The sequence below is a fragment of the Heptranchias perlo genome, chromosome 1, assembly GCF_035084215.1.
Source record: "Heptranchias perlo isolate sHepPer1 chromosome 1, sHepPer1.hap1, whole genome shotgun sequence".
NCBI lineage: Eukaryota > Metazoa > Chordata > Chondrichthyes > Hexanchiformes > Hexanchidae > Heptranchias > Heptranchias perlo.
In genome coordinates, this window is record NC_090325.1 from 134,781,594 (window position 1) to 134,798,813 (window position 17,220).

The following is a 17,220-nucleotide window of genomic DNA, read 5'->3' on the forward strand; positions in this document are numbered from 1 at the left end:
CTATTTTTGAATTAAACAAAATGTTGTCCTATATTTAGCCAGATATAAAACATTTGCCTCCTTCCTCCCCAGATTCTGACTCCCACTAATCAGTTGCATGGCGTCCATATAATTAAGTTAGTTATAGTTGGCTATGGTGCTGTGAAATCAAGATATATTTTTTTAAAAATACAAGTGATATTTTTGGAATTTCACCAAGGCTCTGTCAGTAGCTTGGTGAATCATTAAAGCTTATAAAATGATAATGCTAACTATTCTTGTGATAAAGGATCTGTAAAATAACATCAAAAATATCTGTTTAAAACTACTCAGTGGATAAATATACCAAGTAGTGTGGCAGTGAACCAGACATAGCAAGAAGGCCCCAGGTTTGGTCCATATTAAATTAGCTGAACTCAACTGTGGCAAGTGTAAAGCATAAAAATTCATTACGATACATCTGGGCTAGGAAGGAGAGAAGAAAAATCAGCCAAGATTCTCATTCCTCATCACTATCCAGTGAACCCCTACTGGCAAGTGTGCATGTGTGGGCATCAGTGGAGGATAGAACCAGGCTTCGTTGTGATGATCCCATGGTTGAAGAGCCTACTGACACTGTCTGTCCTGAGTCACAAATGAGGAATGGGCCTTTAGGCGAGTTACTGTCATCAGTGGAGGAGGGGTGAGGGGAAGAAATCAAGAGGAAAACTGGAAGAGAGAAGCAAAATATCTGTTTATTAGCCACCACAAAGCTTAATTTTGAGCAGTTGATTTTTACTTTCCAAAACACATCACAGACTTTGGCCCATAAACTCCCACTCAGCATCTTAACAGGATGTAACAAATTTGTTCATTTAATAGGTTTTTAAATTATGGCCTAGAGTTTACTGTCAAAAGAACATTGAGGCTAATGGCGCTCACCGTTACTTATGCGCAAATCGCACAGCAACTTCAGGCTAGGGCAGATGCGCGAAAATCCGGAAGTTGCTGGCTGAGATGCATGCTCCGCCATTAGCTTCACGAAAATGGCATCTCGCTGAATGACTCACCATTCAAATGCATTGAACAGTGTGAAGTTGCTGTATTTGCACGGTAGGTACGAACTAAACTCGCCACAGAAAGTTAGGGCATGTCCATTTCAGTCAAGAATCTTTTTAACAGCATGATAATTGTTAATTACTGCCAAACAACCTCTCTGGCACTGAAAATTAAATATTACACGGGTGGAGTCTCATTCCTTCAGGTTTTAATTGTTTGAGATTTTTTTTTAATTAAAATTACATTTTAAAAAAACTTTTTCTTTCTGTCTCTTTTTACTCTCTCTCTTAATCCAATCTTCCCCTCTCTTTCTTTCTGTACCTGATTTGACATTTAATTCACTATTCTAACTTACACTTCCTTGTTCAGACTCAGTGCTGCTCATTTATCAATCTTTCAATCTGATTGGTTAAGGAGATGTTACTTGCCCTGTTCACACAGCACCCAGATGCCCTGTAGAGGGCGCAGCGCAGTTTCCAACTCCCACTTCCAGCAACTTGCAGTGCAAAATCACATGGAAATTAAACAGGCACGGGCAGGTCTAACTAACGGCAGGTGCAGTTCGTTGATCGACTACAGCAAATTGTGGGCCGTTATAATGAATGCAACAACCAAACATCACCAGCGGGTGTCCTCGTCAGTGGAACCCTCAGTGACAGATTTCCAACAGAAAAAACAGCTCCTGCATTAGATGGAAACATACACACTAAATGCTGCAGATTTGGAGAGGTAAGTAATTGTCTAAACACAAAGGGAAAGTTGGGGGCTTATTGCCGGTTGAGAGTGGGTAAAGAGTAAAGGGTCCTGGCAAATGGCCAGGAAACAGTGCACTTGACTTCATTACTTAAAAAGGCATACCTGAAGAATACATACTAGTAAGTTTAATGTTCATTATGGAGAACATCTTTGCGATTATCTTGGATGGGCATTTGGACGTGACTTACTAAAGGGCAGACTGCATGGATTCAGGGAACAAAGGTCATATTTAATTAACTGACTGGGGAGGTTTTTTCAAAGGCAACAGTGACATGGTGGACTGTGGAAATTCAGTTCATATTATATTCATGGATTTTCAGAAAGCTTTGACAAGGTTCCATAATTGATAGCTAAAGTCAGAAGTTACAGAATATAAAGCAAAGAACGGCTCTGGATATAAATCTGGTTTACGAACAATAAACCAGGGGACCTGGGTGGTGTGGTGAGTTAGGCATTAACTGTTTACCTCTACGTCCTCGGTTCAAATCCAGCCCAGACTGATGGGATGAAAGTCTGCTGGCTGTAAAGGTACTACCTGAAATTAGTTTGCGTACTTTAAATCCAATTCCTAGTGGGCAAGGGCCTACAGCATAAAACGATCCCTTATGTGGCACTAATTGTCACTCAGATAGGCTTAAGGATGGTCAGTGTGGGAAATGGAAAAAAAATCCCACACTGGTGCAGAAGGGGATGCTCTTCTAAGATCTATTAGTGGGGAAGAGTAGATAGAGCTTTGCATCTAGCTGACCTGGGAATGTTTAATGCAGACACTGGATGCCTGAAATGATTAATATTCCATTTGCCAGCACTAACTTCCTTCACCTTGATAAGCAATAAAAATAAATAAGAAATAGAGAATGGCCATAAAGTGGAAATTTTCAGTCTGGAAAGAGGTTATAGCCAGGATACCTGGGACTCTTGTTATTTTTAGCAAATCTAAAATTTATTAAAAATCTCAAGTCCGCACACACTTTCTGTCTACAAAACTTTCCTTCCTGTTCTCACATTTGTCACACTTTTGAGTCAACTTTCTCCTTTATATATTCCTATGTACTTATTTATAATGCAAGCTACCTATGTAAACATGTTGCATTTTAATTACACCCTCCTGCTAGTGGTGGTGCTGTAGTGGGTCAGTTTTGCTCCTCCCAGTTCCTCAGCCTGTACTGCATAGAAACTCCTATGCTCGAACCAACACTATGGAGTTAATTTTAACTTCCAGACTGGAACATGGCCAAGCGAGCAGCTGGCCAAACAGGGAACGGTAGCAGGGAGGCTCGACCGATTTAAGCATGCCGCTTGCCAACTTCCCAAATAAAATGGCCAGGAAATCGCGGGAAGAGGCCGCTCAGCTGTTAAAATTGGGCGGCTTGGAGGCCGCCGCCTGGGACCTGGGGGAACAGTCCTCGGCACAAGCTGAGTGGATCGGAGGATGGGAATCGTAGTCAGGGGAAGGGGGAAACTTGGGGAAGAGAAGGCCGAAGGTTCCCTTGTAGAGCCAGCTCCTCCTAGCCCTTCAATTACATTTAAATAACTTACGTTACTAGACTCTTCAGGCCCTCGATGCAGCTGCAACAGCTTTGGCCTGATGGAGAAGCCACCACTGCTTCCCCATTAAGCCTTCAGGTAAAAATAGCAATCAGGTCCTGATGACATCAGACCTCTATCTGCATATTTAAAGAAGGAGCCTGCCGGGGCAGGAAGCGAGTGAGCAAGTTAACTGCCCCCTCCCATCTGATTTCCAACAGCCGGGGAGGTGGGAGGTGGAATTCCTCTCACTTCTCTACTTCCCAAATTGCCCTAAGTTTTCCTATTTAACTATACATATTCACACATAATCAAAGTATTATGTAAAAATAAAAACAGAATGCATAACTTTAAAATGGGGACTGAATTACGTCTGCGCACCCTGGTCCAATTATCAATCGCCCTCTAATCTTGCTTCACCTGAAGGTGATATTTGACACCTTCTGTGTGCAATGCTACAGAAGATATACATATATATCCTTAAAAACTTGAACAATTGTATTGCAAACAAAATCTTCAAATCTGCATGAAAAAGCAAAATAAGAGGTACAGCAAATAATAAGGAAACGTTATGACCTTGTACTACTGGCAGAGAGCCTCATTTACCAGCAGTGCAAATTGTAAATTGACTGACCATGATTTTCCAATCATTCATTTTAATGGTCAGAAAATTATAGGCAACGTGTACCTGAATTTCAGATTCAGGGAAAGAATCTAAGGCTTATAGCAGCTTCAACTACAATATGTCGTGCGATCTCAAAGTCAGCACATTGCTTAGCTGCAGAAAAAAACACAAGTTATGGTACTTGATTCCATTAGCAGAGAGACAAGAGTATAAATCGAAACAGATTGTATTGTTGTATGAGGCGCGTGCCAGATCCCAGCTGAAGTGCCATGTGAAGTACTGACCACTTAATTATAAAGATTATTATCCTTGTGAGGTTTACAGAAGTGAGCAAGCAAAATGATTCTGGGTGTTCAGGAATTTAAGTTGCGAGGAAAAGTTAAGGAAGATATGAGACGATCTAGTTGAACTGTTCAAGATTATATGAATTGAATCAACAAATTTGATCCAAGAAAATCATTCACCAAGGTAAAGGATTCAAATACCAAGGGACACAGGTTAAAAATTAGCAAGTTAGAAATCATTTTTACACTCGAAGGGGTTTAATTTTCTCAATGCACAAATTTTGTGTTAAATGAGTTAATTTTCTTCAAACTTCAGCATCCTTTAAGAGACGCATAGGTTTACCTATTGTGCATTCTTAGAATTAGGTTGTGTTATAACTAATGCACACCTAGGCAGTTAAGCAGAAAAAAACTGCATCAATAGCACTGAATCACATGTAAGCATAAGTAATGTTCAGTGTGCAATCCAGCTGTGGCATGATCAAATTTCAGCACTGATGGAGGGAATAAGAAATATGTCGTGCGATCTCAAAGTGCAACCCACCACTAAACAGAGGGATAAACTGGACTTCGGCGATAGTGCAAAATGGACGATAGTGCATTGACAGCCTGTTTTACACCCTGCCTGATTTTCTTTTCCATTAAAGTCAATGGCGGGGTGTAAAACGAACTGCTGATTCACTATCGCCCATTTTGTGCTACTGCCAAAGACCAATGTCACCCCCAGAGAATTCAACATGGATGGCGGCAGACATTTGGGAGATTAACACAGTCTCAATAACTCATCATGCTTGCAAGGAGGTGCAAAAGAAAATGTCTGAATTGAAGAAAAGTGCCATGGTAAACACTGACCATCCTATTGCTGGAGATGGCCATGATGAATTTCAATTGTTTTGCATACCTATAAATGCACATGGATGCTAATTATCTTACAATGGCAGATATGTCTATCCATGAGGTATTTTTTCCCCCTCAGGATTTGGGCAATGCTGGCAAGGCTACATTTATTGCCCATTCCTAGAGCCCCGACAAGGTGATGTTTGCCTTTCTCCTTGAATCGCTGCAGTCCTTGTGATGACGGTGCTTCCACAATGGCGTTAGGTAGGGAGTTCCAGGATTACGACCCAGCGACTTGGAGGGAAATTTGGAGGTGATGGTGCTCCCACAATATTGCTGCTCCTGTTTCTTCGGTGGTAGGGATCACAGGGAAGCGAGGTGCTGTCAAAGTAATCTTGATGAGCTGCTGCAGTGCACACTGTAGATCGTAAATACTGCACCACAGCGCGCTGGTGGTGAAGAAGGTGAGGATTGAGCCAATGGCAGGGCACCAATCAAGTGAATTGCTCTGTCCTGGATGTTGTCGAGCTTCTTAAATGTTGTTGCAGCTGCACCCAGCCAGGCAAGTAGTAATATTCCATTACACTCCTGACTTGGGCCTTGTAGATGGTGGAGAGGCTTTGAGGGGTCAGGATGTGAAGCACTCGTTACAGAGTTCCCAGCCTCTGTCCTGCTCTTCTAGCCAAAGTGTTGATATGACTGGTCCAGTTCAACTTCTGGTCAATGATAACTCCCAGGACGTTGATGGTGGGGGGGCTCAGCAATGATGGTGCCATTGAAGGTCAAAGGGAGGGGGCTGGGTGTTCCCCTTTTTGAGATGGTCATTACCTGCCACTTGTCAGCCCAATTCTGGATGTATTGGGCTGACAAGTCCTGGTGCAGGCTGGCATGGGCTGTTTCATTATCAGAGGAATTGTGAATGGAGCTAAACAGTGTGGAATCATCAGCAAATAGCCCCATACCTGCCCTTAGTACAAAGGCAAGGTCACTAGTGAAGCAGTTGAAGATGGCTGGGCAAAGGATGCTTCCCAGGGCTGTGATGACTGGACTCTAACAACCACAAACATCTTTCTTTGTATCAAGTACAACTCCATTGGAGGGTTTTCCCTTTGACCCCCACTGACTTCAGTTTTGCTAGGGCTCCTTAGTGTAATGCCTGGTTGAATACTGCCTTGATGTCGAAGGCAGCTACTCTCACCTCTCCTTTGGCATTTATCTCTTGCATCCATGTCTAGATTAAATCTGTCATCAGTTTGGGACAGAGGTGGCAGATGGTGATCAGCAAGAGGTTTCTTTTGCCTTGTTTGACCTGAAGCCATGAGACTTCATGGGGTCCAGAGACAATGTTGAGGACTCTAAGGGCCCCTTCCCCTGACAGTATATCACTTTGCCTCCACTTCTGGTGAGTCTACCCTGCAGGTGGGACAGGACATACCCAGGGATAGTGATGGAGAAGTCTGGGATGTTGGCTGATAGTCGTACTCACAGAATCATACCTATGTCAAGCTGTTTCTTACTTACTCTGCTTTCATCAATTTTCATAAGGCTGCACCATGAGGCCCTCAGGAAGAAAAACTAAGAAGGTACATGGCCAAATCTTGGATTTTATCTGGGACATGTAGTTCAGCTTCAATATCCATGCAATGAACCTATCTCTCTCAAGATAGGAGTGAGACATGGTTACCCACAGTTAACCATCCTATGCAAAATCTTCATTTATGTGGTGTTGAATGGTATTTTAAGAGATAGGCTTGAAGTATCTGTTCCAAGCATTTCTGAAAATATTGCAGCGCTCCTTTTAGCAGATGGTATTGTGATCCTGATGGACTCACCTGGGGATCTAGGATGCTCTATTCACCATCTTGAAAATGGGCTTGAACAGTGAAATATGGAGATGGGTGCCCTCAATTGCCTCCTAGCAAGCATTCAAACTCATACTTGTTAATTGTCTAACAACCAACTTTTTATTAATTCTCAGGATGTAGGCGTCACTGAAGAGGCTGACATTTATTGTCCATCCCTAGTTGCCCTGAGAAGGTGTGGTTATTCCTGGTAGCGGTTTGAAACAACTGAATAGCTTGCTAGGCCACCTCAGAGAGCAGTTAAGAGTCAACCATGTTGGTGTGGGCTAGAGTCACATATAGGGCAGACTGGGTAAGGACGGCAGGTTTCCTTCTCTAAAGGACATTAGTGAACCAGATGTGATTTTACGACAATGCAACAGCTTCATGGCCACTTTTACTGATATCAGCTTTTTATTTCCAGATTTTTTTTTTGGAGGGAGTTGGTGGAGTTTCTTTGGGGCCAAGATGGACACTGTTGATGACTAACCAGCCAGTTTGGTTGACTGATACAACATGAAGGGATAGATCACATTACTAGGGGACTGGGATTCTTCCCACTCAGCTCCAGGTAATCCTGTAGGCCAAAGCCCTAATGCATAAGATGGTCTAGCTAAAAAAGCAGTGGGAAGCTTACTGGGAATCTGCTCTGGTAAGCTGTGGGGTTTTAGCTGGTTAAATGGTAGCAATAGTTCTGCACAGATTTGGAGGTTTCCAAGTCTTGGCTATGCCAACCTGTACCTAAGCTGTCTGGGTAAGCGGATGTGCCCCTATGGGGAGAGGGTGTGTACAACATATTGGGCAAACAATAATCCTACTAGGGGAAATGTAAATTTCTCAGTAGCTTGAATTGTAGACTCAAACATGGTGATGGGTTACTGTGCATGTCAGACACCTGGCTGACCATAAAAAAGTACTCAACTAGACATTGCAATACATAAACTGTCATTCTCCAATTGCTTCTCTCTATAAACGACATCTCAAGCAATGCACACTGTTAATTTCTTTGTGGAAGAAGATAGCCTCCAACCAGCAACACTGTGCTGGGATTAGTGTTGGCACACAGCAGATAAAACATCTTAGCCGCTGCACAGCGGTCATTATGGCTGTCAGAGGCTAGGTTGTTTGGGGCCTGGCTTAAAACAAAGTTTGTAGAAATGACAATGCTTCTGATTTGTGCAATGATAACCACATATGTTCACTGTGCTAATAATTTTCAGTGTCAACAGGTTCAAAGCAGTGCTTGTGCTCCCCCGTGAAACACAGCATGTACTGTCACCTCTACAACAATATGCAAAACAATGCCCATCTGCTCATCCTGCGCTATTTTTTTTAAAACAGAAGCCATAATGCAGAAGGAGGAAGCTGGTGTGCGACTGTCATTCTCACCGCAGCATGTGTGACAGCTGAGTCACAAGCACTTTGAGAGTATTAGCAAGCTACAAAGGAACACAGGATAAATCATTGTTCAAGAAGGGCTGGCTGTTTGCTATGTGGAGGTACAGTATGATCACAGGACCTGCTGAGTCAAGTGTGTGATTCCAAAGTCACTGATGAAATGGAGGATACTTCACAAGCATGAATGAGTGAGCAAATCACTTGCTGCATTGGACCAGACAATGCAAGCTGGCCTGGGTAGAGGTGCAGTTTCAATCATTCAGTTGTGCATTGTCATGAAGCAAAGGATTCAGCCCTGAAGACGGTCATTGAACAATATAAAGCATCAGTGCCATCTTCAGCAAAAACAGAGCAGCTTTCAGGAATACTCCCACCAATGATGTTGAAGCACTGAGGTCCATAGCCCAAGACGCTATAAAAATCTGAGATATTCTTCACGCCTGCTCCTGCCAATAGGGCATTAGTTAGGAGTGGTATGGAAGAAATAGCATGGCACACTAGTACAATTAATCAGCACAACCAGAAATTGCAGTCAGTAAATTTAAGGGGAACAAAGACATTAGTTTTTACATCACAATTAATCTTGTGGCAAAAAAAACTGGGCAACTTTAATTAAATCCTATTTACAAAGGTCTGCACTGAGTCCTGTTTACAGAAAAATGCCCTGTGCCGGCAAAAAATAATTGATGAGTGCCCATCGTACCAGTACCTCTCCGAGCAGTGGGTTCACGTTCTTCCAATTCTATTCCTGCGATCTGCCTCTGACAATTAGTCATACTATGCTGAATGCGACATGCTATTATAATTCTGGCAACCCACTCCAGCTCATATTGAAGTGTGTGTGTGTGTGTGTGTGTGTGTGTGCGTGCACGCACCTCTCCTAAGAGATTTAGGGGTTCTGCAGAGGTGGCATCAGCTACATTTGGAGCAAGCAGCACTCCCTCAGGAACCATCCTTGTATTCTATCTTCCCCCTCAAGCAGTTGGGAAAACCCTGATTCATAGAATCATAGAAGTTTACAACATGGAAACAGGCCCTTCGGCCCAACATGTCCATGTCGCCCAGTTTATACCACTAAGCTAGTCCCAATTGCCTGCACTTGGCCCATATCCCTCTATATCCATCTTACCCATGTAACTGTCCAAATGCTTTTTAAAAGACAAAATTGTACCCGCCTCTACTACTGATTCATTGAAGATGTGTGCACCATGAGCATTCTCCTGAAAATGAGTCTTCACATACGGACTTTTTTTTGATGGTGATGCCTTGCCATCTGAACGCTCAGGAAGCAGTAACCCTGTCTGTTGGTAAAAGGCACTGGCTGTGGGTGTATAAATGGCAATGCCAGTGCAATCAGTGGTTCCTTGAATGCCAGCTTTAATTGTGCAAAATTAATGTAATGTACTATTAAAGTAAATACTGAGTAATTTTGCACATTTCCCATTAGTTGTTGCTTAACCAATAAAACAACTATTAATACCAGGTGAGTGCATTAATGTGTGTTACAGCTGCATCCTCCCAAGAACATGAGCAAAAGTCAGTGACCACTCTTAACACTAATGCACAAAATTACTATACGTTAATGCACAATCAGCACTATATGCTAGTTCTAACAGTCAGAGCAAATTTACCCCAAAGAATGACATTATTGTAAAATAAGTTACCAGGGAAGTGATTAGAATAAATGGGTTCAAAGGCAATTAGCTTTGTTTTTGGAGAAAGAATGAATTGAAAAATATGGTGAGAAACCAGGTAAGTGGGGTTGATCTATGAAAAAGGGACAATCCTTGTTTGGTCTAATGGCACTTTCCTGATCCTAAAAGTTCTTAGCTTGGACATCCCTCCACTCTGGAGGTGTAATTCCAGTGTGTGTGTGTGTGTGTGTGTGTGTGTGTGTGTGTGTGGGGGGGGGGGGTGGGGGGAGAACTTGGAGTGGAACTCATTTGCAACTAGTCTCCATCGCTTCTCTGCCCACCGACATTCTGCTGGAAATGGGGGCGGTCACTTCTTGCTTCCATCCCTTTCCGTTTGGATGTCATCAGAAGGGGCAGGATTATATCACCCACCAGTTCCACCTCCGTTGTTAAGCACACCTGTATAATGCATACATACTAGCGTAATAGGACCAAGCCTTGGTGGAAGTGAAGCTCACAGCTGCTCCAAATCCTGGTTTCCTGATAGCAATTTTGAATTTGTGAAATCTTTTCTAAACGTTTTAATCTTCATCCAGATTGGCTGTCCCTTATTGTGACGGTGCTGTTCAGAAATTCTTGCCCCTCCGCACTGTGGACCCCCCTAGAAATAGCACAAATGGCACAGGCACGTCACTCCCCCCAATGACCCTGCCCCAGGACTTGGGGCAGATCAGGGTGCAGCAAATTGGTAGCTAGAAGTCCCACCCCATTGCACTTCCAGTGGCAGAGTGAAACCACAGGTATTTGAGGGCCTTTGTTTTTTTGTTTGACAATATACCAGCTCTTATGTGTGCTGTTTGGGTATGATAAAGAAAGATTGAAAGTGTGTGTATTTAAAAAACTCAATCTATCAGTTTGGGTGAGAATACAGATATAGATACCATTATCCCTGAGCCTTGTATGCTGCAATAGGCCAATATGCATATCTTTACACAAATTTCAAAGGCAATAGCGAACATACCTCATTTGAAATAGCCTCACCTTGGTCTACAATTATTTCACCTGCACATGACTGTACAGCTCCTTCTCTCATTCTGCAACAATTCTAACTACTGCAAATGGCAGTTTAAAACATAGGAAGATCAATTCAATTTTGCTAAAGGAAAAGGTTGGTTTTATGATATAAATGATCCAGGATATTACTGTAGAGTAAAATCCACCAGAGTTGATCATGACAAACTTTTAAAATTGTGACTCGCAATGGATCCCTAAATTAAAATTCACAGCCCTGAATTTCTTTATAGCCTGATCCATGATCTCAGCTATGGCAGGCAGAACTTCCGGCCACTGGTGACATGCGTCCCTGACTCCATCCCACTTTCTGCGGTCAGGAGCATTTGTATAAATCAGGTGAGCAAACATGCCACTAACAGGGTGACTGGGATGTCAGGTGGGGAGGGGGGGGGGGGCGGGGAAGAAATTTGCAGTAGAGGTAGATCTCAGCTTTAATGGGCCGGCCCAAAGTTATTTAACAAAAAAAAAGTTTGTCCTGTTGGTTTCATAGGCCAATTTCCATACTGCAGATGATCACTCTGATCAATTGCAGGAGGGAAACCTCAGTCTTTTCAATTTTATTTGCTTTCGATGCTCTAGTAATACTACACACCAGGAACATGCAGATGCCCTTATGCACAAGGGTGCTGAGGGCAGTAATAGAAGAATGAATGAACTTGAATTCATAACACCTTTCACACCTCAGGGCATCCAAAAGCACTTCCCAATCAATGAAGTACTTGTTTTTTTGAAGTGTAGTCACTGTTGTAATGTAGGCAAATGTACAACATCATTTCCACATTTGCATGTGCCAACCCATTTATGCGCTCAGGTAATATGTGCCATCTGGGACAAAAATTTAGCCAGGCATCCTGCCTCAATTTCACTCCCACCTGCCCTGAATATGGTGCTATTATACCAAAAATAGGAGGAAATCCTAAATCCAGGAGGGCTTACCTCCTGTGATCCTGCTTCTTTACCTAATAATTAAGAAATGATTCCTTAATTTCAGGTCCTGAAATTAACCTGTTCTTTTGAGCAGGCAAGCAGAACAACCACAGGAACGAAAATATGCAAATCGAGTCCCGATGATGTCATCAGAACCCGACTGCAATTTTAGTTGGAGGCCTGAGTGGGGAAGCACTGATGGCTTCACCACCAGGTCAAACCTGCCGGGAGGAGGATCGTGGGCCAGAAGAGGCTTTTACCAGGCAGGTAAAAACATTTTTTTTTAAGCTTTGTGTGTCGGCCAGAAGGACTGCTCACAAGGAAACCTCAGGCCTCCATTGCGATCACACCCCGTTCGCACACCACTTACCTGACTGCCGGGGACCGTTCCCGCAGGTCCCTGGCTGCAGCCTCCTGCCACCTGAATTCCTGTTCCCACTTGCCGGCCAGGCAGTGGACCTTGCCGGGTTCGGATGGAAGTGCAAGGAAATTTATGGAAACAAGGTCCGGCTGTTAAAATCAGGCGGGCCTTGACGTCTCTGTTATTTCCGGCTGCGCGCCCACTTCGGGGTTCACGTGCACCATTCCCACCCACTTGGTTAAAATCAATGGTTTAAAATCATGTCTATTTAAGCTTTCAATTTTACAATGATGTTTTCCCCCACCTGACTTTCAATGGAGTGTTGTAGTAATGATGACATAAACTGTAGCTCAACTCATATCCAGTGGACCAGCTCATAGAAAAAGAGGGGAGCAACATAAAAGGACAAAGTGGATTCAGAATTTTGAACACTGGGTTTTACCTCTTAGCCTACTGCCAACAGATTTCTGCTGTGCATTCCACACATCTTTTTTTAAGCTTTCAAAGGAGCACTGGGGTAGATCTTGGCTTTGTGCGATAGTGTAAATAAAAATCGGGAGAAATGTAAAATGGGCTGCCGACTCACTAGCACCAGTTTTACACTATCACACAAAGTCAAGATCTACCCCACTATCTTCATGAAAAAGCATGTAGCAACATTTCACTGTTAGGCAAGGGAGGAGATCAATTTGAAATGAATGGAATTGAAGCATTGTCATATTACCATACACACCACACAAAAGGCGGCTTTAAGCTAGAGTTGTACTGCAGCCCGTGCAAACCCAAACTGATGTTTCCTCCTGGCTTGGCTTGAGTGTGTTTGATCACCAGATCGGCATGTGGCACTTGAGTTTTCCTGTCACTTTCGTCTCAATGCTTTCCTGAAACCAGCTTGCTTTGATTTGAAAGTGGCATTATAACTGCAGACTCAAAAATTACTTCCACTCTCCAACTTGGGAGATAAACTTATCATTTCCAGTTGCTAAGCTAACTTCAGAGCCAAGGATGAATACAAGGCTAAATCTAATCTGACTTTTAATATCATTCTCGATAGCTGAGAGTTTGTTAAAAGCCTGAGATCTAAACAAAGAATCCAGAGAAGCAATGAGAGCTAAGGTTGAGCACTTTGCAAACAGAATCTGACCTAGCCTTTTTTATACTGTACATTCGATGCAATTTAACATATGTGATTTCCTTTCCTCACAATATTTTGGTGACAGCTAATAGCATGAACCATATCTTTGATGCATGAGAGTGTTCACATCATGACTAGAATAATACTGATTTCAAATGCTTCGTGATCATATCACTGGGTTCTATTTTGCAGTTGATTATTCTTATTTACTGTCTTCATTATATCCTCTTAAATGTAGACACAAACCCGATTTGTGCAGCATAATACCTGGACATCTATACAGCTTCCTTGCCTGTGCAATGTCTCCTTTACTTAAACGTGCACGTTGGCCAATGGCAGGTCTTATGCCATTTTCATCGCGTCCTGGGAGAATGGTATCCAGAAACATTCCTCTAAGAAAAAAAAAGAACCGTCACTTAATAAGACAATATCATTAGTCTACACCCCTTGTGTTTCTAAATGGGGGATTGGGAGTGGGCGAGGGCGCAGATTCCCTTTCTTTACAATTGGTAGTGACATTGTAAACATTTGTGTAAAGAACATTTTCGCTATAAATAGCAAACAATGGATAGTCATAGAGTCATAGAGTTATACAGCATGGATAGAGGCCCTTTGGCCCATCGTGTCCGCGCCGGCCATCAGCCCTGTGAGAGTATCCAAATTTTAGCAGTAATAAAACACCAAGTTCAATACTTGGTCTGTGCTGAGTTAGCTAATCTCAGCCAAGACAGAAAATGGGGCACTACATTTATCCCTGGGTAGAGAAGGGCTCCTGCTCCTGATCACTGTCCACCCACCATGCTGGAAGTGCGCGTGTATGTGGATTTTGGATATCGAGAGAATCAGGCCCAGCTGTGATGCCCAATCCTGTCAAAAAGCTCACTAATATTTAACTACTGCAGCTCACACATGAATAATGGTCACTTTGGCAAAGTACTGGAGTGCAATCAGTGCCCACGTGCCTGTATTCCAGGAAAGAGTTAAACCTTCAGAAGTAGGTTAAAGGGGAGAAATTGGCAATAAAAATTAAAGAAACATAGAAGATACTTATCAAATGCCTAAATGGTAAATCGCAATATTAAATTATGTTAATTTTCAAGAAAGCTGTACATAATTGCACACATTTTCAACAATAACTTAAATTTCTATAAGCACCCCTCATATTCTGAGAGGCATCTCAGCAAACTCATCACAGGCTTGGAACAGAGAAACATTGGAATGATCAGGACCAGAAGAAAAAAATTCCAAAAAAAGTCCATCTGGCCAGTCCAAAATTTCAAAAACTACCACACTATCTTATTAAAGCTAGGACAAAAAAAACTTAAGACCTGTGCAGTGTAAAATTTAAAAGAAATGAATAACAAATCAGTCCTACAGCACTGTTAGAGGTAGATTTTATGAGTCAGTGCTCCTGGAGCAAAAGCTTTGCATGACAGGAGTGCATATTGGGTGCAAAGATCAATGCATCCCACAATTTTCCATCCATTAATTTTAATAGGCAGAAACTCATGCGAGGTGCACTGATCTCATTCCCAAATTCCTGATCTGCATTCCCATCTTGCGAAGCTCTGTGCTGGGAGTGCTATTTTGTAAAAGCTACCCTTTAATCTTTGGCATATTTGAGCCTTGCCATTCCAATCCAAATGATCTTCCATTAGTAATTTTAAATGAGCAAATACTGAAGGCACCCCTAATGATTCAATGGTTTAATATAGTGAGGAGTGGTATTGAGTCCTCTGGGCCAAGTAGGCCTCTGATCTATTGTGAGTTAGCTGATCTCAACCAAGAGAGCACTGGAAACTCTACAATTAGCTTCAATGTTCTCAGCTTAAGGAGGCAGAAAACTGTGCACTTTCCATCAGAAGTCACATTAACGGCAATCAGGTGTACTGAGGTCATTTGTAGCACTCCTGGGGCCACCTGCCTGAGATCAGCTAATGCAGCACACACAGATTTATTTGTAACCATACTCTTCTTTTTCCGTCCCTATTTCATCTGTTCATGATATATTTTACATACTCCAGATTGGTTCTGACCCTTTAAATGGTTCCATGTCATAGTCTGTCACTTGAGAACAACCCAAGTCAGTTTTAAAAAAATTATCCAATGTTTTTGTTCCTTTAGTTAATTAAAATGCTTTAAAAGCAATTAGTTATTCTAGCCTCCTGATCTGCTATCTAATAATCATTAGTTTAGTTTACTGCTTTAGGTTATTTCAAATATGCGATTGAAAAGAGGGACAGAAAAATGAATAATTTCATTGTGCAGGTGCCTAATCATATAAGCAGTACAGTCCTGAGCCGGCATTAATCCAGAGATAAAGTTTTCATTGTACTCTACCAGCTGACAGAATTTAAAAGTCAAAGAGATGTAACCTTAGACTCCAACCTTGAGAAGGTGTTCCTAGCATAGTGCATAATACTGTCAAAGTCATATGCTTCCCCGAGGGAGTTCACTTCACCAGGTTCCATCTTGAGGAAGTTGTATTCTTGGCCTGCATGCAATTAGAAGGAAAGAGCACGATTAGTATTTGACACAACATTAGTGATTACTGTCCACAAAATTCTGAGACTGCCGCTGCAAAGATATCAAATTGCAATGTTCCCATTGCTCTGCCAAGTTACATCTGGTTTGCTGAATTTTGAACTGAATACCAAAATTATTTCCTAAACAATCACCCTGAGAAAAAGGATTCCTGATCCAAATAAAATTCTGCTCTCAGTGTACAATTTTTTGTGTATCATGTCATTTCCTAGCCAATCCTAATTGTATAGAATTCCTGATCAACATATAACACTTCAAGGAACAATTCTTCCTGGCTAATAACAAACAAAAATTGAATAGTGCATAATACTCACCAGGCTCTGAAAGGACCTTGAATGGAGATTCAGTACTTTTTCTTTGTAAGTGTAATAAAACCCCAATTCATGAATAATTCTAGAATACACCATTTTGCAGGGTCAAAATTGGTCCTCAATGGGCCTGTTTCCTGGGCGGAAAACGGGGGTGAAGAGGACCAATTTCAGGGAACAAAATCCTGCGCCTGATCTGCTCCGCCATAACGGGCGCCTACATATTGTTCAAGGCAGATTTGCAGGCGTCCCAAGCGGCCACCTGAAATAAACATTAGGCCCCTTACATATGTAAATGAGGGGCCTAATATCGGTTTTAGGCCCTCTTGCAGAACTTGGTTTGGATCGAGTGGAACAGGAGCCAGGCCTGCTCCGCTCGGGATTTCTAAGCGGTCACTGTGGTCTAATAGAATTTCAATCCCCGAGAGTTTTTTCCCTGACCAAACTTGCAGTGGCTGAAACACAATGGACCACATCTGGAGCCATATACCTTTAATGTACTGCATTACATGCTGCCCTTCGGTGATGTCATCCGAAAACACGTCAGGTTCCACATGTATGCAGACGGCACCCAGCTCTAACTCACTACCACCTCCCTCAACCCCTTCACTGTCTCTGATTTGTCACACTGCTTGTCCGACGTGAGCAAAAGATTCCTCCAACTAAATATTGGGAAGACCGAAGGCATTGACCAACCACATGTCCACTCCATCACCACGACCGCCTACTTCCACCTCGGTAACATTGCCTGTCTCTACCCCTGCCTCAGCTCATCTGCTGCTGAAAACCTCATCCATGCCTTTGTTGTCTCTAGGCTTGACACTTCCAATGCTCTCCTGGCCGGCTTCCCATCTTCCCATAAACCGGAGCTCATCCAAAACTCTGCTGCCCGTATCCTAACTCACAACAAGTCCCGTTCACCCATCACCCTTGTGCTCACTGACCTACATTG

At 42.6% G+C, this 17,220-nt stretch overlaps 1 protein-coding gene across 2 annotated transcripts in view; it reads right to left on the reverse strand.

Moving 5' to 3' along the window:
• tll1 (tolloid-like 1) overlaps positions 1-17,220 on the reverse strand; it is a 268,042-nt gene that overhangs the window by 104,215 nt on the left and 146,607 nt on the right. For both annotated transcript variants that reach the window (XM_067991164.1, XM_067991173.1), the window contains exons 7-8: positions 15,805-15,910; positions 13,684-13,808 (exon numbers count right to left, since the gene is read on the reverse strand). In XM_067991164.1, coding sequence (XP_067847265.1) covers positions 13,684-13,808; positions 15,805-15,910 — 231 coding nt within the window. The remainder of the gene's footprint in view (positions 1-13,683; positions 13,809-15,804; positions 15,911-17,220) is intronic.